Here is a 24,887-nt window from a genome sequence, read left to right as displayed (position 1 = left end):
CTTTGAAAATACTGATTGCTGCAGATCTGCTTCTTCTTTTAAGACAAATCAGTAATTTTTTTTATTTCATCATTGACAAACATTAAGTTGAGTACATTTCAATTGAATTGATTTGAATAAATCCTCCAGGATTTGCAGGTGCAGCTTCTCTTTTTGGTTTTTCAGAATATAGAAGTGAAACTGAAAGACCAGAAAATAAAAATTGCCAAGATTGCAATCAATTCCCCACATTTAATTTTTTTTTCAACAATCTCCATGTATGACTGTGAGACTTCCAGTAAATTTAACATCACCTGGGACTTTCTAATTTCGCTGTTTAGCACATTAAACAGGAACATTCATACTGATAACAAAATCTATTGTACAAATTGCATGACACTTGAGCCCACTGGTTATCTTAAGCTTTCATTTTTCCAAAAGAATCGTCACTTTCATTTATTTCATAAAGGCACTAACATTTTCATCTCCCTGCCCTACTTTAGAGACTAAAACTGCATGCCGTGCCTCTTGGGGAAAAAAATAGAAATTTGATATCATGCACCCATAATAATAACTTGATGTGAGCATCAAGAAGCCTTAATACTCCTTGTACTCTGGAATAAAACTGCATCTCACACAATCGTACACATAACATCATGATCAGAACTAATCCTCACCATGTTATTTGTTTTTCCAGGGAGTTGTTCCTCTCCTTCGTGAGCCCCGGCTGACCTCTTTAACTGGCTAGTGAGAGAGAGGACGGTGGCAGGTTGGTTTTTTTTCAATTCATTGCTAATCTTGGTGGAAATGTTTTCATGGCCTGAGTGTGAAGTGCAGTCTGATCACCTTCAAAAGTAACAGCAAGGCTCCAGACACGACTGAAGTAGCCCAGCCTTAAATAACCCAATTTTTGCAATTTAAATCAGAATTAGCTGCCAAATTTAGATTAAAAGATTCTGAGCTCTTCTTCTTTTCAGGTGTAAATAGTGCACATAAGGACATTCAGAAGAGTCTGGGCTGAATCCAAAAAGGGAATTTTGTTTGGTCAAAGTAATGCTTTGGTGGATTTATGCCTCTGCTTACGTTTATTGTCTGGCTTCGTCACTCTGCTTTGGTTCTGCTTCAGCTTGAGGACAGCCACCCAGACTACAGCCTGTAATATACTGTGGCAAGCTGGAGATTTCATTTTCCTGTTAAGCGATGTCGAGATGCACAGCTCCAAAGTCACCTTTGGGGTAATAATTTCATGATATGCCTTTAACTGCTACTTTGGGATTCTGTTTATCATCTAGGGGTAATTTCATCAGTGCTTATGGAGCTACCTCGCTGCGTATTTTCTTCCAATAATCCAAAAACATGCACTTGAGAATCACTGGTGACTCACGGAAACCGCAGAAATGCTGAAAATGGTGCAGTTTTCATGTGAGGCCACTGGCGGATGCTGCTGTTTGCTTGGTGTGAATCTGAGTGTGCGGGATTGTTTGTCTCCATGTGTTTGCTCTGTGATCTGCTGGCGACCTGTCCTCGGGCACTCTGCCCTGACCCACGGTTCCCTGGGACCGTGATTTGGATAAAGCAGTTTAGAAGATGAATGGACCTGTCAATATTGCCAGAACATTCTGTTCTTACATTGTTCTTATCGCCGAAAGTTTTATTCACAGGCATCTAATGTTCTGACTCGTCATCCCAGCTTTAGAAGTGGTCTTGAGGGGTCACTGTGATTTGTTTCATTTCTGGCACAAACCCACCGGTTTCTCAGCACGTGAAAACTCATACTGCCAGCTGTCAATGACAGCTCAGGACTGGAAGCAGCTTCATCACAGCTTCTCACAATACAAGGAGCTGATAATGGCCGACCAGGACCACCAGCAGGTGTGGATTGCTTTTCACAGCAGTTGAACATGATACTGAGAACTGTTAATGGGAGAGTGTTGAGAAGCATAACGCAGCAATTGCTGAAGAGTTGAGTCACGCTTTTGCTCTTGACTCTGCTGTGGTTTATTGAACTGCGCTGGAACACTCGCAATTTTCCACGCCATGGTGTGAATTGAAGTCGTACATTTTTATTTATTTTTGTCACAAAGCAAAAATTAAGAGTTAAAATCTATCGTCGTAGAAAACTTATTGATCTGTGTTTTACACAAAGGGGGTTTTGTTCTTTTGTCTGTTTGGTTTTTGGTTGAATTGATGTTGCTGGAAAAAAAATTAGTTGATAAAAACTGCTGTTATCTGCTGGATTATTGACAATAGTTTCTACTGAAGATTTAACATTAAGCATGACATCCTCTGAAACGAGCCTGAACTGTTAACTGTGTGTTAAAGGACGTACAGAAAAAAAAAAAAAAAAAAAAAATTGAGTTTGAGGGTTGCTATCTAACGTGCATGTATTTGGAGATGCTTTCATTTGAATGACTGTGGTTTCTTTCCCATAAAAAAGCTTGTAGTCCAGCTTGTAGTAATAATGTATGTGAGCTGCATTATAAATGTACATTTGCACATGTGTGGCACCGTAACAGAGTGTCTTAATGACTCGTATGTGGTGACAGAGTTTGAAATTTTTTTAAACTTTATATTTTTTTAACATTAAAGTGTAAATTTACACCGTACTGGTTGCTCGCAGAGTAAAATCAAGAGCTCAAGTATAGGTAGAGAGAAAAAAGGAGCTTAAGTTCTTCTCTTTTTGTTTTTACGGTGTGAATCAATGTGGCTGACAAAAAAGGAAGTTGAGGAAAAGTGCTGTTGCGCTATCATTTTGGCAGTTTATGCCGAAGATATCTCCTCAATCAAACGCAACCTTTCAAATCATTCAGCCTGAACCGTTGGCTGTATATTAAAGGGAATTGCTCGTGATGGAGAAAAAGCAAGGACTTGAGGTCAGCCATCTAGCATGTATTTGAAGTGCTTTCACTCTAGTTACTGCAATTTCTTTCCCTTCTTACATGAGTGTTCCTCCCGTTGTAATAATGTATGTGAGCATGTGAAATGAGGGCACTCGTGATTCTCTAAGCATGTTCCGCATTCGTGTAGCACCGTGATACAGAGCGTTTTATTGACTGGTAAGTGGTGGGGGAGGTCAAATAGCAGAGTTCTATGTTGTATTGCTCATTCCTCTTGAGGTGGAGTTGTGAATCTCTTACAATGAATATTTCTGAATAAATGGATTGAAAAAGTAAGTGAATCTCTTGGAGTTATCTGCATTTTTGAAAAAAAGTTGGGTTTTTTTTTTATCCATTTCAACTCATCCATATTGATGTGCTGTGAACCAGCATGGTCCGTTTTTTTATCACAGCCACAAGTCAGAAGCTCAAGCTAAAGCCACAGAAAACAGCCCCAACAGGTCATCATAGCACTTTTCCATGTCAACAACATTCTTGTTGTAAGTGATAAACACTAAAATGCATACAGACGTATCAGATTTTAGCAAAAGATACTGAAATGCAATAACTAAACTTCTCTTTTTAATTTCATTGCGGTTTCAAATATTGGCTTTCTGTTAAGGAGTCAAATCCCATGCAAAATTGAAACTATGCACTCTTTTATAAGGTAGATAAAAGTAAGTAGCCTGGCCCCCATCATCAGGACCCAGAGGCACTACTTTATTCTTTAAAATCAGACACCGAAAAAAACTTGAAGGTAAACAATCTCTCTCTCCCTCTCTCTCTCTCTCTCTCTCTCTCTCTCTCTCTCTCTCTCTCTCTCTCTCTCTCAACACAAAAAAGTACACACACTCACACACAGACACACACACACTCACACACAGACACACACACGCTCGCAGACAGGCACACATGGTTTTGACCTCTGTTAGGTCACTGCGGGTGGACGAGCTGAAATGAAGCAATCTCCGTCTGCTCACACTTTATGGGATATCATACTGAGTGTGTCAGTCTAAACATGTTACCTTGATTAACAATCTAAAAATAGTTCCCACACAGTGATGAGTGTTATCCCCTGTTCACAACACTCTTCAGTGATGCCTGCACACTGAAATTTGGCTTTAAAGAGAACAGAGACACATGAATTCTACTCCTGTGTTCTTTATCAAACCAATACATCCGTTGTTTTTCTGACTTGAGCCTCTTCAATGCCACTGATATATACAATAGTCTAACAAAAGACTGCACAGAGATCTTCCTTTGGGAAAGTAAAGCAACTGTCCTTAAATTGTGTCAGTATATGACTTCCAAAACGAGCAGGGAACACTTACTGAAGGGAGGCTGCCGTCAGTGAACATTTCACACTGATCCAGATTGAGGATTTTAGTGATCATACTGACAATATGGTTTAAGTTTAGACTGTTGCTTGACATAAATCCTTTGTCAATCCAACGCCTAACCTGCTTGATCTCTTTTCCCACACCAAATAAAAGATGATCCAAGTTTGTCTTGACACAGCACAGTACTTGTATGACATTCATATTGCCAGATTAGCAGGGTTTTTTTTGTATAGGTTGACAATAAACCACTACTGATCTAAATATTTTCGGGTCATGGGGAAACAGCTATGACAAACTTCATCAAGTTCAGCATTATCACAGTATGATGTCTTTCATGTTTAAGTTTAAGGTAACTAATGAGGGATGTGTCTGTTCCACTGTGAATGCGATTGATTTGGGCCCAATCCCAATTCTCTGCTTAATCCTCACTCCTCAACCTTGATCCTCAATCTCAAATTAAGTGCCTCCTCAAAACAAGTGTTAAGGAATGTAATGTCACTTGGAAATGGGACAACCCTTAAAGACAGTTACGTCCTTGGATCACAGGGGTCAGCACTGCGCAAGAGGGTAGAAGAAAGCTAAGTGCAGTGTTTCCTGCAGGAAAAAAGTTTGGGGGGGGGTTTCGGACCGTCGGGAGGGTGCTAGGGGCTCGCGCGACGCTTCTTTGGACTGTCCGAAGGGGAGAGAGAGAGCGCACACGCGTGGAGCGCTGTTTTTTTTTTTCTCTCCGCAATAATTTTGCAATAATTTTGGTCAATGATCCATAACAACGTCCTTTATAACTGTAAGTAATGTGCCCTGCATTAGAAATGTTTAACACTTTGCATGTGTGACCTTGTTAATAAATGCATTCAAATGAATTTTCTTGATTTCTTTCTAATAGCCTTTGTAAATATTATCTGTGATAGAAAGTTAATACAATTACTCCCAAAGTAATATACAAGATTTTTTATTAATAAAATAACAGCAAAACGAACTATTTAACAAGCATTCTGGATTATCCTTAACTCCAAGGTAGGTCTCGTCGAATCTCAAAATTAAGGGAGATAACGCTCCTTAGTCTCGCTCCTTTCCTCAACTTGTTAAGGAATGGGACAACACTTAACTTCACGGGAGCGCGCATTTTGAGGAATGAGGAGTAAGATTGAGGATTAAGCAGAGAATTGGGATTCGCCCTTGGTCTCTAACACTAATTCAATTTAGTCGGTTAAGCACAGCATGAAGGTCTGAGTTTAGGTTTTTCTGTGTGTAGCTTGCATGTTCTCCCTTGTGTGCATGGGTTTCCTCCCACAATCAATACTGGTGACCCTGAATTGACCCTAGATATGAATGTGAGTGTGTGTGGTTGTCTGCCTCTGGTGACCGGATGGATGGATTAATACTGATAATCCAATACGATAATCAAATAGATTTTAGTTTAGGGGCCAAATACAGCCAAACTGCATCTTGAATCGACCAGAGCTGTAAAATAGTGGCATAATGACCTTTAAATTGTAACTTTAAAGTTTTTTTTCTTCATGATGGTTCAAGGTATACGTGAGAAAAATGTCTGTATTTATGTAAAACCAAACTATTATTACAGAAAAGTATGAGAAACTCAACAAAGCCACCATAAATTTGGAATCAAACCCGGTGCAAAATAAAGTGAAATGTCCAAAAAATGTCCGTACCTGCTGCTTAATGCACAGTTTGACAAACTCACCTTAACAGCTTGTCTTGAGGCTTTACTAGCAGTGAGGTAGCTTTCTGTCAGGGCAGCATCACTAATATCTCAGCTTGGGGTTCAGTGTAGTCTTGTGTTTGTCTTTAAAAAAAGGGTTTTTTGTATTTCCTAAGAGCAATAAGTACATTTTAAAGATCAGTGTAATTGAAGTCCGTGAGATTTCAAAAGATGGGAGTGAAGTGATTAAGCACTTTTTTCTTTTTCAAATGAACCAAGATTAGCATGAGGGGAATTTGAGGAGGAACAGAGGAATAAATAGACTTGTGCAGTCAATGAACTGAGAAATGTCGCTTGAAATGGAAGGCTAGCCGATTAACCCACTTCGATTTGTAACTCTGTCTAATCCGTCCCCCCACCCCTCCTACGGCAGGGGCCTCGGCTTTGCGTCATTATCAAACAGGCTGGAATAACACAAAAATTAGAGTGGGAGCATTGTTGCGAGGAGGACAGGAAACAGAGGACAAGCAATGCAACAGAAGGGAGATACAGGACAGGTGTGGAAATTATTACCCTGCAATAAACAAGCGACACTGTGGCAATATGCTGTTAATTCCCCATGCTCTGCCTACTGACAAGAAAACGAGATGCTGTTAGGCCAAGTGCTGCGGGGAAGGGCCCGCTGTCTGAACATCCACCCCATCATTCACTGTCACAGGCAGCAGTGAATCAGATGCCTAACTAGTGAGCTTGTTTAACCTGGGGGAATTGATTACACGCCTTCCTTCCCCTGACATTTAGAGCTGTGGTACTAATTGTACAATAAGCTGTGGCTGTAACATTAATAACGATCTAAGCAGAACATCCCTGGTATCTGTGTAGTATGACGGCAGTATGTTGCTCCATTTCTCAATGTTACTTTCTACGGATTCGGTGCTGAAGATGAACAGATTTGCGCGGCGTAGCAAGCCTCAAACAGTGATAATAGTGGTCAAACAATTGAAGAATTTCTTCACACACAACAAAGCGTTGCCACGGGGCTCTTAGTAAGACTTAATGGAACCCGCTTTGAAAGGTTTAGAGAGCTTGTTTTGTAAAAGAGACGCAAGAAAGAGCTTTTTTTTCTGCAGGACCACAGGGTGAACGTGAACACGCGATAGCTGAATTTCCTTTATTCTTTTCATGCAGCATACCAGTCGATGCAAGTTCTGTAACAAAGCTATAAATGGGAGCTACATTGAGCTGCAAACACTGCTGTGTTCATGCAGAGTGTTGCTTGTTGAGGAAGTAAAAGGAAAAAAGTAGGAGGATCAATAAAGTTTTTTGCAAATCATCCAGTTGAGAACATGTTTATGAGCTTTAATAACAAGTCGTGTAGTACTTGTCAAGATGTTGCTCAGAGCCAAAAACACTAATTGGTTGACAGTCAAGGGAAAAAAAAGAATAAGAAGAGACTGACTGAAATAAGGCGATTTTTAATCCAAATGTTTGCACCCAAATGAACAGATTTTCATGAAGGAACTTCCTGTCTGGCTTGATACCTTCTGCACACTTTGATGCAGCAGCTCCTGTTAAAATATGCATTGTAATATTACCTTTTGTGCAGGATATATCTTGGGAATGACTGACTGAACCGTGATCGTTCTTCGTGCACGAGGCATTTCTGCTCCACAAATTCAAAATGATACAATTTGAAGTATGAAAGAGAAGTGAGATTACCGAGGTACATAATGTCATTACTGCAATACACACTGAATGTGCACCTGATACCATTGAGGGCCTACTTGCTGCTTATCTTTCACAAAGTGAAGTGTGAAGCCGCTCCTGTGCCGCCAGTGGGACGCATCTGAATCGTGCTTCTGGTGGAAACAGTGTGAGTGTCACTGCACAGCCATGCCTTTTGTAAATTAGGGTTAATTGTGTATTTGCCATAATCTCTAGTGGATTCCCAGTTGCAAAAATAAAAAAAAAGACAGAGATTTAAGAAAAGAAAGTTATAAGTAGTGGAGTTAGATAAACTGATATAAGGACCACGGATTAGATTTAAAGAGATATGTGCAGTGGGCCTGAAAATAAGTGCAGTTTTATACTCCAGTCATCATTTACCCAGACACCTTTGTACACAGACCATATGAGATTTTGACTGCACAAAAAAAAAAAAAACCCTGTAGTAATCTTGTCATGGTGACAGCTGCTCCGTCTACCTCTCCTCCCTCCTCTGCCTCGCCTTCCTCACTCCGCTGCGCTGTGAATACTGTCATATCCATTTCGCTTTTGCCATTTTTTTTCTCCACTTGCCTACTAACCATTACTTTTACGTATATCCCAATTACCTGTTTAACCAGTTCACCATCTGCAATTAACTCCATTAAATATAAAGATAGCGCACAACGAGCTTCTGCCAGCGCTGCCACGTTGTTTCCCCCCCAATAATTACAGGCTTCATTCTCTTCTCGCTCTGTTCCTGTTACTAAAACCATCTGTCTGCCTTTTGATTAACCGCCTGTTACCCTCTTCCGTTTGCATTTGTTTACGCTGGTTTACTTTGTTTCCGACCCCGCAGCCCGCCTATCGACGAAGCATATACTTCATTAATGAGAGAGTTTAGGTTGTCAGTTTCCCAAGTTGAAATCTTTCAATTATTTCTTTATAATTGCATCCTGTTTGTGCCAGAATGTCTATTTTGCCAGGACTTTTGTGCTGCTGATTTGCAATAGAAACTGTGTGAATGCAAGATGATCATGATTACAGTTTTCATTTGTCTGGAAAAGAAAAAAAGAAAAAAGAAAAATGTGTTTTGTATTGTTTTTGTAATCAGAAAAGCTGAAAAGACATTTCACATTCGACTTCTCACCATGTCAGCCTCTGCAACTGACTTCAAACTTCCACCTGCACAGACGAGGTTTATTGTAATGACTGACATGAACTCACCTGCAGCAAAACATTTACATATTTAATAGATTTTTAAGAACCTTTGAGAGGATCTGACTGAATGAAGCCTTCTGTGTCATGGCTGCGGGTTGTGAAGTATGTGGGGATATTTCAGCCCGGCAGCTTTGACTCCGCGCGTTGCTTTGATAATATAACAAAGCACAAAAATATCTGACTCACAAGCTGAAGCATTTTCTGCATCACACTTTGCATCATCCTTGTTCACTGACATTTTAAAATTCTGAACTTACATTAAAATTAAAACTGGCAAAATACCCCAAAACAAAGCCTTTCAACTTCAAGTGCACTGAATGCTTTCATTATGATGAACTGACCCTCTCTGGTTCTAATTCTAAATATGGCAACTTCTTACTGGATGTAAAACTGGGAATCGCTTCATTTACATGTGTGTGCAGTCACTTGAGATGAAGATGGCATTGTAGATTTATAGATATTGTTAACCCGTTAGCCTCTCATGCATGTCTGGAACAAAACCGTGCACAGGGAGAACATGAAAGCTCCACGCAGAAAGGCCTGGCTGGGGTTTGCAACATTATTGTTATGAGGTGAGGGGACCAGCCACGGCACCATCGGTTATATTTTATTGATTGGAACATCGTAGCTCTTGTTTGTCCTGCTAAATTAATTATTCCCTGTGAATTTACTGAGATGTGTAATATTGCTAATCATTACTTAAATTTGTGAGTAAATATTGAGATTTTGTTTGGCGTAAGTTTGTAATTTTACAAGAGGCTGCAGTCGGCTTTACGCTAATCTCCCATGATACACCTGACTGACCTAGTGAAGTAACACAACACACAGCCTTTATGGTGTGTATCTCTATAGAAACAATCGGTCTATGAAAAGGATCATTTGTCCAGATGAACCTGAGTTTTCTCTTAATTCCAGCTGTATGCAGCTCTTAAGTGTCTTTCAGTTTATTGTTTTGGCTTGATGCCCAGCAGGTTTGTTATATTTTTCGTTCACTTTCCCATCTTGTTCTCTCAAAACAAGCTCTTAAAAGACACTTTAAGCTACCTCGGTAAAAGTTTTTTTTCTTCTTCTTCTTCTTCTTTCTCTCTTCTGGCTGTTACATAATTCAAATGACTACTTTCCTGGAGGCTCCCATAACATACTAGTTTGCGGAACAACATGACTGCAGACTAGCTAGGGATTAGAATTGGTTAATGTGTGTATGTTCATGAAGGACTTGCAGAGACATGTTCTCACTGGAGACACCCTAAGTGTGCAAGTATGTCCATGTCTGCCCTATATGCTTTCTGGTTGAATATAGACTGAGAATAAAAAAGACACACTTCCATTAAACCCGGCACACCAAGGCACTTTGAGGAGGTAAAACTTTTAATGCAGTGGTTTTGGAATTGTTAACTTTTAGAGCCTCTTCAAGAATTTTCATCACTTCCATTACAACTAAATGATATTTTTTAAAGGATGCAACGTTTCCGCACTATAAGTTAATTGCAGCCTCCACGTTTGCTGAATAAAATGAAGAGACAAATCAAACAAATGTTATGTTAATATATTAATATCTTTACTTGGCTAATAAATGCTTTATTACCTTTCTTAATCTTTGACACTATTTACTGGCTCTAATCTATTCATTCACTTGTATTGAAACTAATTTAATGAACTTTAACTCGAGTGAACTCATTGGCCAAAGTCAACAGCTCATCAATATTCTCTGTGTACATCAGCAATATAATGTTGCAGTTGGATGTGAAATGGATTTAGACCAAACCGTAGATACAGACTTAATATCAATTTAGCGCTCTTAGGGCTGGATGACATTGTCCAATACTGCATAAGTGCTTCTACAATCTTTCTTCTCTTTTATTATCATATGTTAAGCAGTAATCTCCTGTTTTTTCAGCCAACATCCATTATGATATATTACATCTGTATAATATATATAAACAGAGAGTATAGGCCTAGTTTTCAGGGCAATCTTTATGCGTTTACGGCAGACATGCTGAGAGGTGGAAATATCAGGGTACTAAAAGGGGGGCTCAGAAATTCACAGTCCTCCAACAATCAATAAGATCCTCTTGACCTTTATGTGCATCAATAATGGTATTTCTGCCTTTTGGAGCAGGATAAGAACTTCAGTTCATCCTCAGACGGGAGTATTTCTCCCCAGTGAAAACTGCTGGCTTAGGACTCAAGTAGTCAGGAGCTCAACCAAAAGCAAATAATAAAACCTCAACGGCAGTCAAGAGTGTGCACAAACTAGAACTGCTGGGAGAAATTAAACAAAAACAAAAACAAAAAAAACAAAAACCTATGCCTATTCCATTCTTCCCTTGACCAGTGAATGAATTAAAGTTTGCAAAACCACCCGCCTCAGGTCAGATGTCTAACATGACATTGGTATTCAGTATGTTTGTCCCTCTCTGTATGTCCACCTCTGAGTCACGCAGAATGAACCTTCAGCCGTACAAGGTACATGACCTTCCCTTCAACACCAGCGCTGCTGCTGGCTCTCTCTCCACGAGTAACTCGCTCTTCCGTCCATCTATCTCTGTCTCCCTGCGTCTTTATGCCACATATTCAGAGGTGAAAAATGTGACCCCCTCGGTCTTAAAGCATCATATCCTATCCCTTTTTCACCCTTCTGGAACTGCAAGTCTGGCTCCAGGAACGAGTGATCTTTCATAGGGATGCAATAAATACCATCCACAGTTTCCTCATTTCATATCATGCTCCAGGCCAAAATCCTATGTAATGTAGTTTCCTCCATGTTATGTGAGTCATATCACAGGTGCTCTGTTTTATTTTTACTTTTCAACATGTGTTTTTTTTTTTTTTCTATCCTGTGCATAACCGTCAGCTTAGGAGAAGGTGGGGTAGAATTTGGAGTTTGGGGGTTTACCCTTGTAACTTGCTTGAGCCAAGACATTGCATTTGGACAGCAGAACTGCTTATGTGACAAACACTAGTGAGGACATGTCCTCTGGGCCGCTCACGCTTGAAGGCTTGCATACTTAGCGAGGTGACTCATCTGAAGTGAGCCAGAGGCCGATGTTGTCTCTAAATGGACTTCTGTCTCTGACATTGCGAACATGATTCTAAAACAGATGGTTTTAGACAAACCTCCAGGAGTTCCATATTTTCTTAAAAATGTGTGTGCGTGCACGTGTAAGCCAACAACCAAAAGAAATTTTAAGTAAACGAATGATTAAACCAATGGCTGACCTGCCTGGCCTTAATGCCAAAAATAGGACACAGTTTTATACATCCCTCATTCACATTTGTTATCATTTAACATTTATTATCTACAACCCAGTGACTTATCTGTTCACCAAATAAAGTACACAGGATGATTCTATCCCTGCACCAAAATACGTTGCAGACAGAGAGCCAGATGGGGGAGAGGAAATGGAAGAAAGGGAAGTGCTTCTACACCAGCTGCTATCCTGAAAAGTGGTTACATTTATAGGGAAGAGAGCAGATCAAAGATGCGGAGACCATTACACACACATGTGGCCTCTTCTTTTCATGAAACTACAGTGGGTCAGGTGGTAATGACTCCCCTTTCACATTAGAGGGTATTTAGTAGGCCAGATCCAACAAAAGAATCAGATGATCAAAGGGCCTGTGTGGCAGTGGCTCTCTGTTTGGATGAAGAGAGGATTTTTTTTCTTCCTTTTTTATTTGGTGGCTATGTGAGTGTGTGTGAATATAAAGCTCAGTGATGGTGTACTTTTAGGAAAGGGTAACAATGCTCCCCATGTGCTCTTTTTTTTCTTTGTAGTAATAAAAGTTCTTTCTAAAGAAGAACAAGTGTTTTTAGATTTGCTTAACTGTACTATTTGTCTCAATTCAAATAACACCGTTCTGTAGGCATCATGCATGGAGCTCTCTCTTCAGTTTTACTTTCCTTTTTGGTTTCCACTGTGTTCTACACTACTTAACATTCAACATGTACTGCCTGCAACACTTTTGGGAGGTTTATTCACCACAATAAATAACCAGCGTCCAGTTATTGTTTCAGAAAGCTGTGTTTGAATTCAACTGTTACGTTTGAGTCAGCTGGGATAAAGAGACAAAAGAACATCATACATTAAAATTACACTCAATTCATAGAAATTAGAATAATTTACATGTGGACACCATAATATATTAATATGGATACATACTAATTGGGGGAGCTCTTGCATTTGGTTACTCCAGGACAACGTGCTGTGAAATAAGTCTTCTAGATCAGTGTGGAGAACCTTGTTGATGTACATAGTGTATGCCTGAGCTGGTGTGGTGGTGTAAACCCATGCAAATAGACACAGCATCATTTGTTTTCTCATCTCAATTCCTGCATATCAACCACATATTCTACAACACCAAAATAAATAAATAAATAAATAAATAAAACATCAGCCACAGCCTTAAGGTACAGCTGCCAAATATATCCCTGTGTATATTAATTCCCTGACATCAAACCGTGACTCATATCTCAGCAAGAAAAACCAAAACAGCTGCAGAAGCAGGACGCATTGGTATAATTATGGAGAAATTAAAGATGAAACTGTGGCAGCTCCATGGTGGAGGTCAGAAAGACAGCGCTCCATACAAATAAATACACACTACACATAAAAAAAAATGTTACATGAAATTGGTTGTGTACATTGCCTTAAATATATGTTTTGCTCACCTTGCCCACTGAATCATAATCATCAACAGTGACTTTCCCACAATGACAGAGTGAGAGCAGCCTTGTGTTTGCTCCGGTCAGTGAGCTGCAGTTCTGCCATCTCATCACTAAGAGGTGCACTTGTATGAAACTTAATCTCCGCTTCTCCTACAGTGACTGCTCTGACATTCTTCCACTGTCACTACATTTCCAGCAAAGCGTTCATAAGCAGATATGAAAACAACAACAACAACAACAACAATAGCAACAACAACAACAGCAACAACAAAAACAACAACAACAATAACTTTAATGAAGTGGCTTTGACAACATGAAGATATGTGAAATCTTGCTGGCATTGAGACCGGAAATTACACTGTGAATTTTCAAATTAGGATTTATTTATTTATTTATTTATTTATTTATTTATTTATTTATTTATTTATTTATGTCAGGGAATTAGGTGTAATAAGGCAGTCAGAAGCCTCAAAGTCCCACACCTTGTGAGAATTAAATGCCACCATCAACCCTGGCACATAACGATTATTGTCTTCCGAGTCTCAAAGTCTCAAACCCACAAGTCGATGAGAGTGATCGGAGGAAAACCACATTTACACAGTCCATCGAGAGGGGTTTCCCCGAGCTTTCTCTCCCTCTCTCTCTCTCTCTCTCTGTCTCTATACAGACGGGTGGAGGGGGCTGAGGGTGGCTCCCTCGGATGGTTTTATATAGCTACTGATCATTAAAGCAGAATGGTCACACAAAGTCTAAAGTAAAGGCAATAAAAGGCCCACTTACCATATTGACTTCTGATACCATGTCTATGCTGGCTATGTCTATATTCATCCCAACTTCAACCGGAGCACCTGAGACAGACAAGCAGAAGAAACACATCAAAATGCCACCGAGTGATTCATCTCCACTTTTTTTTTTTTTTTTACACGAGACATTTAATGATTAGTGCGTGAAGGTAGCATCGATTAACACTTGTCCTGCGGCTGAATGATAGTTTACAGTGTTCAACGTGCTGGTATTCCCCCGAAAAGTTGTTGACATGCAATCATGCAGCCAAGACAATCATACGTCCCGCATTCAACATTTGAACTAGTAGAGTGATGCGCAATTGTCTGAATTTGAGACACAGTAGCATCTCTTTTTAGTACTAAGCATGGTTCATTGAGAAATATGGTGTGAGCTACCGTCCGAAATCATGCTTACACTTCATTACTCAGTGTCATTACATTATCACGGTGTGTTTTGACCAATTCCACCTGCACTGTATCCTAAAAACGTGGCTTCTGTAGAAGCCGAGAGGAAATCTTTATTACACTTTTCCAAAATGTTCGGATCGAGTTTAGACATCCGTGATTACTCCAGCAATTGCACACAAGCAAAAAGAGGGCACAAAAACTCAAACACAGTTGTTTCATTTACCTCCGAAATCTGGCCTCAATCGTATATCATAACCTTTCAACAGTCTATCCACCGTTTCCTTGACCAAAGACATATTGCTAGGGTCATTGACACCGACACTATGGAGAAAAAGAGACAGAAAAGAGACAGAGAAGCAGCTATGAATACGATATATTCTTGGATCAGAGGAGTATTTCCACGCCGTCTGTAACAGTCACACTTAGTGAAAATGTGTGGAGCATCCCCCGACCCTCTCACTTACCTTTGGGCGCACACCACAGCCACTGTGAAGGGCAGCAGCCACACGCACAGACACCTCATTCTCCTTATTCTGAACACTACCATACTTGAAAATGTGAAATATGTATATTTTTCTCTGAGTGAAGACAGGCGAGCTCCAACTTATTCTTGCCAGTGCAGTAATTCCAATGCCGGGCGCATGCGTATTCCCGACCACAACATGAAGCGGCGCCGCTGCTGCTGATCGTAGTGGCAGTCCAGACACGGAGGAAATTTAAAGGAGAACCGAGGCTTCAAGTTTACTCATGTGCACGCCATGGGTCTCCCTCGGTCCGATTTTACGCGCGATGCGACCGCTGAAGAAGGGGGGCGCATCTGTGACGGGGTAGAGTCGGCGGTTCGAATCCACCGGGGGGGAAAAAAAAAAAAACGAAGATGTGGGTGGGGTTGTGTCTTTCCACTCGTCAGCCAGCTCGTCTAGTTGTCGCTGAGCAAGGCACTTAACCTTGCTGCTCTGGCACAACTACTCGGGGGCTCCCAGCTGAGCTCTGCGCGCCATAGGTCTCGTTTTACAACCTTCAATAGAACTTTTCCGCACGAAAAAAAAAAAAAAAAAAAAAAAAAAAAGGAAAGAAAGTACAGGAACAAATTAATACACTTTAGTTTGAAAGGCTTGTAAAACTTTCTGTAGAAGAAGTGAAATGAAAACGTGGAAACATTCATTTAAGTAAATGAGGATTGTAGGATATGGTTGCATTGGATGATTGATCTCACAGAATCACAAAATAGATTACAAACAATAACAAGTAAACAGATATTTTGAACTTTTTTTTATTTTAAACCGCAAATATATAAACATAAATATAAATATACAAGGGAGACAAAATAGCTTTAGGAAAGTGGGTCGGTTTGTATATCTTTCATTCATTAACATAAAGTTTCTCTGTCCATGGTGCTGAAAACAGTCACTTCAGTCAGCATGTCTGTTTGACACGGTCCATGACGCTCTTGCCCTCTCTGAGGGGTGGTAGGGGGGTTCGGGGGTGGGCGGTGGGATTCGTGCTCTTCATGCACCCATGCTCTATCACTTGCTCGTGCATCGATCCCAACGCATTCAGGCCTCTGACAAAAAACGAGGAGCGAGTCTTTCTACCCGATGAGGCGCGGTGCCAATGCAGCGCCTCGGGGTTGGAAGCGGGTTTCATGGAGCAGGGAGCAGTATGCACTGAAGCCTACACTCGGCGCATCTCTCACAGTCATGCACGCCCGTGCCTCCACGCACTGGTAAGCAGGATGCGCGCCGCTGTGTGAACTCGGACACGGAGCGTCATGGATATGGTGGGATCAGAGGCGGATGCTGGAGCAGTGCGCCGCGCACTGTGCGCGCACCGTGTAGGAGTCCTACAGCGACTCTTCTGCCCGACGAGGGAGCTGCCCAATTCTCCATTATGATTCCTATGCAATATAATGTTTTCCTATCATTGCGCTGACGATAAAACCAACTGTACTCATACCAAGCTTATCGGTTTCCCTATTGTGTCCTGATGGGGGCGATATATTCTAAATGAGAATGCAAATTCCAGAAACATGAATGAATGAGTGTGATGTTACATGACTCTAAACGAACCTGCAACGCATTTAAAGTATATAAAATGATTATCAGTTGTGCTACAACTTTTTCAATAATGTACAGTGTACCATTTAAGCTTTAAACAAGAATAATGATCGTCAAATATTTGGATGCACACAAGTAGCTTAACAAAGTTGATCAATACCTGGAAGTTACTTTCAGTTTAGAACTTGTTGACTGTCTAGTGACCCAAAAATACCTGAGATGTTCTTTTTTTCTGTACTCAAGATATTTTTTTATTGCAGTGCAGTGTACTAGTAGGAAACCAATATTGATTCATTGCCATTGGCAATTGTTAGAAGAAGTCACAAGTGCAGCACAGCTGTATTTCTACCAGACACTATCGATCACAAAAGTAGTAAAGTAAATTAAACATTTTGTTTTGGAAAAAAATTACAGTTTAGTTCAGGATCCACATACAACTCAATTACGCCTTGAACAGGGAGAACCAGTGAAATAGTATCAAGATAACCTGTAAATGTAACCAATTGAAGTTCTTCTTTGTCACGGCACAGTAGACATGATGGAAATGTCTACATTTTTACATTTTTCACAAAGCCAAACAGTTACTACTGAAAATGAAACCCTCTGGTGCAAAATACAATGAAATGACCCCCCCCCCTTCCCAAAAAAAAGAAAAATTTCTCCCATGCCTGTATATGCATGTTTTTTATTGAGTATATATAGTTTGCTAACTCTCATGGCGGCATCACTAATATTTCAGTTTGAGGTTCACTGTTGTGTTCACTCCACGATTCACTAGAAATGTGTTTCTAAAAGAATCACACTTGCATTTGAAATTCTATAAATTTTATCCAGGTTGGTGTGCTGAATTGGAATCTTTTGCAAGTTGGTTTTGGCCAATAAGCTTCATGTTTGTTTCCTCTTTTGAGGTATACATTGCGAAAAAATACTACATTTAGAACATTGTGCTATTGAAATAAATCATGCAATGAGCATACAAGTCAACAGGATGAATAGGTCTGCTTGAAACTACATAAAAAAATGGGAAAAAACAAATTCTATTTTGACCAGAAAACACCCTATGCACATGTCATTCCAATCAAACTGTAGAAACATTTATTAATACAGCCGATCTACAATCACTGTGAATACATTAAAAAGCTGAAAGGGTTGTAAGCAATGCCCAATCTCTGAATCACACCATTTAGCAATTTTTAGGGTTACCTAAAGTATATCCAAGATTGTGGATCCTGTACAATTTAAAACAGCACAAACAAAGCAGAATTTATTCCACCTAATATACACACTGTATTAAAAAAAAAATTGGTTGAATTGATTATTCATAGGGTGAAGCGTTTCACGAAATGTTTTGAGTTGACTCAGTTACTATTTAAAAACATTGACTGAACGAAAAACTCTTCGTTGGCTATTAATTCAGCCAATTGCTTAATAATCGTTGACAGAACGAAAGACTGTTGGCTTATTAACTGAGCCAATTGAAACAAATGAGTTGACACCATGTCATATTCCACATCATGTGCTCACTCAACTAGGACTTATTAGTCATTACAACTATAAAGTAATAATTGAGTGAATAACATAATAATGACTGCATGAATTAATATTTAAATGATATATACTCAACATAAAATATAGCCTAATTAAATAAAGACTAATAAAGACAAATTTACTTTAAATGTTTATTTTTCTGTGTACAAAACAAAACATTTAAATTCAAATTCAAAAAATTACACAACATTTGAAAAGAGTGCAAAACAGAGCAACACCAATAGCTGACAGTATAAGCTGTAAAGGAAAGTCTGGGGTTCAAGGCTCGTAAGGAGGTAGCAATGGCGCAGCTTCCAGGCCTCCTGGAGGCCCCACAATCTCCAGGATACCCATTGGCATGGGGCTTGAGGCTTCGTAAACACCGTCTGGCTATAGATGGAGCACATTAATAAAAAGGAAATTAAAAACAATATCCAAATGATATTGATGGACAGATGGATGTTCTCCTTGAAATGCTGATTTACCTGGCAGGTCTTGAAAAGCACGGTTTTCTCCCCCAGGTAATACTGCAGCCCTTTGACAGCCACCACCCTCCGATGTTTAAGGATCTCTGTGGTCTGGATACACAGGACAAGTCAAGTCACATGCATATTGTTCATACCTGTACATTATACAGCATATTTCATACAAGACGTGTAAACTCAAAGTGCTTAAACATGAAAACAAAGTAAACAGTTCTAAATTAAAACAAAAACCAACAATGTAATGCTGTCACTGTACAATTTTTTTACAATGTCGACTCTTTCAGACATAGTGTGGGAATGGAGTGGGCAGGCAGCTCATTTCACATCTAGAATCTAAAGGCTGATTCATTGTAACTGCATACATACATCTACTGTATGTACAGTGTACTGAAAACGGCTTCTACTGAAAATAGCAGACTGACAAGCTCACGATGTGACATTGTGAGCTTGTCGATCAGCTATTCTCAGCAGAAGCTTTACCCACAATGACAGAAAACACTATTTTCAATCGTGAGGGACTCCGGACACCCAGTAGGGTTTAAGTGATGAAGACACATTTGTCTGTTATTTTCCATCTTACCTGCTCGTCTCGGTACTCCAACAGACTCCTTAGTGTCACTTGAGTGGGGTGGTGAGCTACGGTGCGGTGTGCTCTGGTGTGCTCATCCAAGGAGGGGAAGAACGTTTCCATCAATTCTTTTCCTGTTACTCTTCTGAATTCTGCATGTACCTGCAAAACAATTAGATAATGAAGAGACAACTTGTGAATGTACAACCTGTAGACAGATCATAGCAAAAACCACAGATGTAGCATCACGTCACTTGCTCAGGACAGATCAGAGTGACCATCTTCAATACCAGGCTTAAAGGGTCATTCCACCTTTGAGGCATCAGACCCTTTATTTATTGTTAGGGTATAAGAAACATGGCCCTGGTGTTGTTTTTGTGTTTATTCTGTGTTTCTAGAAATATTAGTCTAACTTCCTCTTGACAAAATCATTACATCTGATTTCTCTTCCCACCTACAGTTAGTTCCACCCCTCTCCAGTGCATATGGTTGTCTCAGTTGTGTGACATTTTATGTGGAAGGAACAAAGTAAAACATACACAAACTTACCTGACCCAACAGGAATAGGGCTGGCCATCTCTGGCTGATTGTGGAGACATGCACATCTTCAGCAACGACCTCCTTTCGTCTGAGGGAGAAGATACATAACTATAGATATGCGACAGATATTTACAGGGTAGTGCAAGTCAATGAGAAGAAACTGTGTCAAGCAGAAGAAACTGCCCCGAGTAGAGAGATGCCAAAATAAAAAGTTAAGATGGAAGCCAAAGAACGGCACAGCCAATTTATTTCATGATGTGTTGTGGGCTTGTAGATCTGTTGTTTTCACTAGTTTGGGTCCTGGCAAATGTCATAATTCCCCTTTGGGTCACAGGCAAAAAGGTTTGGGAGCCACTGCTTTAGGAGACTGTGAAATGACCCTTACAAGTTAGGAAAAAGTGTTTTCCTTAAAGGTATAATGGAGGATTTTCTCGATAAAGTCGAAGCCAAACGTCTGTTACTCGCTTATTGAAAAACGCGCATGCGCCAGACCGTCCTACCTGCTCTGCTGCTCCGACGAGCGCGCTTGACGGCGTGACGCAAGCATTTCTTCAGCGTGATTGACATGTCAGAGGACCAATAGTTGACGCTCGCATCACGCCATTCATTGGCTAAAACATCGTCCATTATACCGTTATATATTCAAACAACTTTAATGGGACTGGGGTCCATTTAGTTCAATTTGTACTTTGTCAGTTAAGGGAACCCAGTGGTTTGAGAATGACAGGATTACAGCTACTTCCAGAGCAAGTATTGATATAAATACAAATGCTAGAAAAGCTGACCTTATTAAAGCCTTCAAAGCTAGCTTTCCCGCCGAGACGTTTGCTTCCCGACTGATGGTTTGCTTGCTAGGCTGTTTACCAGGCAAAACCATATTATAAATCTATGCTAGAGCGAGCTGGCCAACGAGCTGACGGCGTTCGTCCGCCAACAGCTGTCGCACAGAGGCGCTGCTATGCCCACGCCGGGGCGAGTGTCAGCGAGCCGGCTAACGGGCGAACGTGCCGCTCGCGGGACCGGAGCAAGCGTCAGCTAGCAGGCTTACGGGCGGACGTGCCGCTCGCGGGACCGGAGCTAGCTTTAGCTAAACCCTGCCCCGCGGGTTTGGCTAACGTGCGGACGTGCTGCTCGTGGGGCCTCGGGCGCTGTTAGACGGCTAATGCTGTTAGCTGGCTAAACATTGACCTTATGAATTAGAGGGGTAATATGTAAGTTAGCTGCCCGGCTACCCAAGCTAACTGGCTAGCTAGCAAGCAAAAAATGTTACAGTCCCCCAAGAACAGATTCCACAGAAAAACAAATTTCTTTTGACTCTGGTTTCAGAGATTGACAATGTTAATAAGCAAACGCACAGTGTTGCTTACCTGTCACTCCTCGTCCCTCCGTGAGGCCGTGTCGACAAACTTTGTGGCTTTGCCGTACTTCCTTTGCTCGAAGTTCATTACCGCAAATGACGCCGCCCACATTTGTTCAGTCAACAAATGCAAAACTTGTCCAATCCATTCACTCAATTACTGTATGTTAGTTGAGTCAATATCAGCCATTGTGGGCGTTCACCCAACAACAATTTATCACCTGACTCAATATTTTTTATGAATAATTGTACAAACATTTATTAACTGGCTTTCCCAATAACAACACTTGAGCCAATGGTCTATTTCAACTTGCCTTAGCAATCTTCTAATTGAGTCAATGTTTTGGTAATTGGGTTTTTTACGGTGCAGAAACTATTTATAGACAAAGGTGATGACTGTATTTTAGAATTATATTATATTAATGTATTATAGAGAGCTCCCATTCAGTTCTGTAAAGAATGTCTATATCCCATTGTGGGGTGGCTGTGTGGAACAAGACAGAAAAAACACATCAAACTAAGTAAAAATGTCAAACAGCTGGAAAAGCTGTATCAGAATGTATTCTCAATAAGTACAGTATGTACCAACAGTTGTGTAATAGTTACTAAAATAAGACTGTCTTGATTCCATGTTGTTGTTGCTTTTCATCTTGATCGGGTGATCTAAATAGAAATATTGTCCAAAGACGACATCATCCTCGTGTCCCCCAACTCCATTTCAAGCATACGTTTTTATGAAAAGCTCCAGTGGTTGGACAGCATATTTTCAGAAGCTTTTTAGTTTAGTTTCTCCATAGATTGTGTGTTTTTAGTCATTTTTTGAATAACATTTTATTTATCCCCATGTTTGAAATGAAGACTATCTAAATACAACCAAGAGATTGCTGTATAATGATTTGGGATTGTTGAATATTCATGCTGTCAGACCTCATTACTTTATAAGATACTACTATTTCTAACTATTGGGAATGAATTTCTTCAGCTTAACTACTTTTGTCTTGTTTTCACAACAGCAAAATTTAAGCGATTATTTTACCAATAGGAAAATACAGTGAATGCATTTTGCTCATTGTGTTGCTTCTGCGGGCCTTTTATAAAAGGACAGCTTTAATGACAGACAAGGAGGAAGCATTCACAAAGACTCAGAAAGTCGGGATGTCTTGAAGCCTGAATCATCAGACAGATTTGATAAGACAGGAATACAATAACTCAAAACACAATAAAAAAAAAAAAAGGCATTCTTTTTGGCAGCTTCCTATTTCCAACAGCATGGCAGCATCCTGAAAGAATGACAAAAAACCAAGAGTGGATGGTACAGATGGGATAATCTTTAGAGAAATAGGGGAAGGATGATGGTTAAAAAAAGCAGGTCCGCCAACAGTTTGCTCTGATATTTGGTCACCTGCTTGTGGAAAAATAAAAAAACCTGGTGTGTCTCTGAGCAAGTCCCTTCTTTTGTTCAGAGGTATGGAGTCATATTTGGAAAATATAGATTACACCTCTGATAACTGTCCATCCATCCATCCATCCATCCATCCATCCATCCATCCATCCAGTCTGTTCATCATTGGACATTTTTGGGAGGACTAAAACAGAAAGTCCACTAAGATAATCTGCAGTTTGTATTTCAAGCAAATTACTACAATAAATATACATTTGCTCATATTAAACAATGGATTTCATATCTTAGTGTTTTTTTGTTTGAAAAGTGACTGCTCTGAACTGTTCTTATGAAAGACAACAAAGTCATATCATAACTTAAATGACTGTGTGGATGTTGACATCGCTTTAAACTGGGACTGAGATAAGAAAACAAAGAAACTGACCTGCTACGCTGTTCGTAATGTCTGATTCGCTTGATTGTTTAACATTCCCAATAGAGCTCGATCCTCTTTCAATTTTCTCTCTCCATTTCTGTCTTTCTGCATCTTTGTGCTAAGGGGAATTTAATAACTGTCTTTTTTGTCCCTCAATAAAACATCATGCATTTCCGCCAGTGCAATATTCAGGTTGTGATGTGGTGATGAAAGAAAGAATGTCCCCAACGTCTGGGAAAAAAAAAGCATTTGTGTTGTTTCATGTCAGTAAACAAGAGTTTGTTTGCTGGCATCTTGGCAAGATGATGGAAAATATGAATATGTTTGAAAGAGCTTGTGATCTTGTTCGGTGCGAGTGTGTTTGACCGAGGCAGAGTTTGCCTGAGTACACAGATAACAGATCTCAGTTAATCACTTGCCATGACATTGACTTTTACCTTTGCAACAACATCAAAAAAAGGAGACAGTTACTAGTCACTAAAAACGAGCCAAATATTTTCTGTGACTATTATTCTGCTGTATTCACATGTTCACATTTTCCCTCATATGAAAACAGACATCTACAACAAAGTGCTACGATTAAAAATTAAATTTATTGCTTCAGTAATGATTCTAATACAGTGTCATATTTGTTGTGGTGTGAATTCTATTAATGTTTGTTTTATCCAGGAGTGTTCCCAATATTAAATCTTTCCAATGCTGCTGTGAAACCTCACCAAATACTATGAAACTCATAAAGCCAGTCATCTGTCATTTATTTACAAATTTCCAGCAGGTGCAGAAGGAAAGTGGCAAGAAAAGAAGGTGGATTACTCTGCCGTGCATAATCTACCTCTACAGCTTGTGGTCTTGCTGTGGAGTTTGCACCTGGCCTGTTCTCGGCAGGTAACGCCTCCCATGAATTGAGTGTCTGATATCCATCCAGTACCACTGAGACGGAGCAGCCATGTGCCAATTTGTCAAAAGCACATGGGTGAAATGAAGTGGGGTACTTTCATCCACTTGCTGGCTTTTCAACCATTCATGTCATAAAGGTGCAGTGGCTGTTAGATCAGAAATTACCAAACAACACAAGACCCAACAGTTAACATACATCAGGTTTATACTATAATCAACCACAATTTGTCACCTAGAGATGGAAATTGCTCTCTGCCTTCCCCTGTAATTAAAACACGTCTCTGTATTTTTCTTTTATGTGTATTGCAATCACAGCTTTGACACCCCTGATTAGAGCTCCTTAACTCAGCAGGAGAGCTCCATTAGAGGGCCTCATAAGGCACATATAAATCATGTATTTCTAATTGTTGACAAGTATTTAGGTCATACAACTAGGGAAAGGGTTTTCTTTTGGGGGAGCAGAGAGAACATTGTCAGATACACTTCTCACTGTGTGACGCTTGTTAAGTTTTTCTAGTATTAGATCACCAAATGAATCAATGACTCTGGTGTTATTTTGTCTTGATATAGTTTTATTGCAGCAAAGTTTTGGTTAAGAAAGAGCTAAGAAAACAGCAATGTTTAAAAACTGCAATGTTTCTTTGATTTTTTTTTTTTTCCATTTTCCTCTTTGTACAAAATGGCAAAAAAAAAAACTAAAATAATTTAAACTTAGCTTCCATATGTTTTTGGTTGTATTGATATCACTGTTCTGTTTCTGATAGGTTTTGATTTATTGTATTGGCAACATCTTTAAGAAGCTTCATCTAGCCATATTTTTCTTGCAGCGCTCCTTCTATGCTCTTTGTAACGACAGATGGAGCAGCTCATCAATGTAGCAAATGTTAGGAAATCCAAACTTTTCAATTGCTATTCCTCTCAGATCAAATTAACTTTATGAATTAAGCAGATGGACACAAGTGTTGCTTACTGATGTCTGCGAATGTGTCTTGAGCTG

At 39.9% G+C, this 24,887-nt stretch overlaps 1 protein-coding gene and 1 long non-coding RNA gene across 2 annotated transcripts in view; both read right to left on the bottom strand.

Moving 5' to 3' along the window:
* Window positions 1-15,545, bottom strand: part of gabrb2b (gamma-aminobutyric acid type A receptor subunit beta2b) — a 53,709-nt gene extending 38,164 nt beyond the window's left edge. Inside the window, exons 1-3 of the mRNA XM_030100560.1 lie at window positions 15,107-15,545; window positions 14,866-14,963; window positions 14,230-14,297 (exon numbers count right to left, since the gene is read on the bottom strand). Coding sequence (XP_029956420.1) covers window positions 14,230-14,297; window positions 14,866-14,963; window positions 15,107-15,189 — 249 coding nt within the window. The 5' untranslated portion in view covers window positions 15,190-15,545. The remainder of the gene's footprint in view (window positions 1-14,229; window positions 14,298-14,865; window positions 14,964-15,106) is intronic.
* Window positions 15,546-18,711: 3,166 nt separating this feature from the next.
* On the bottom strand, window positions 18,712-21,534 carry LOC115395159 (uncharacterized). The gene is made up of 4 exons (XR_003932248.1): window positions 21,187-21,534; window positions 19,829-19,907; window positions 19,292-19,441; window positions 18,712-18,804 (listed from the first exon to the last, which is right to left on the bottom strand). It is a non-coding gene; the product is annotated as an uncharacterized LOC115395159 (long non-coding RNA).
* Between the last annotated feature and the right edge of the window lie 3,353 nt (window positions 21,535-24,887).

Source organism: Salarias fasciatus, chromosome 10, assembly GCF_902148845.1.
Source record: "Salarias fasciatus chromosome 10, fSalaFa1.1, whole genome shotgun sequence".
NCBI lineage: Eukaryota > Metazoa > Chordata > Actinopteri > Blenniiformes > Blenniidae > Salarias > Salarias fasciatus.
This window is presented reverse-complemented; position numbering and strand designations above follow the sequence as displayed.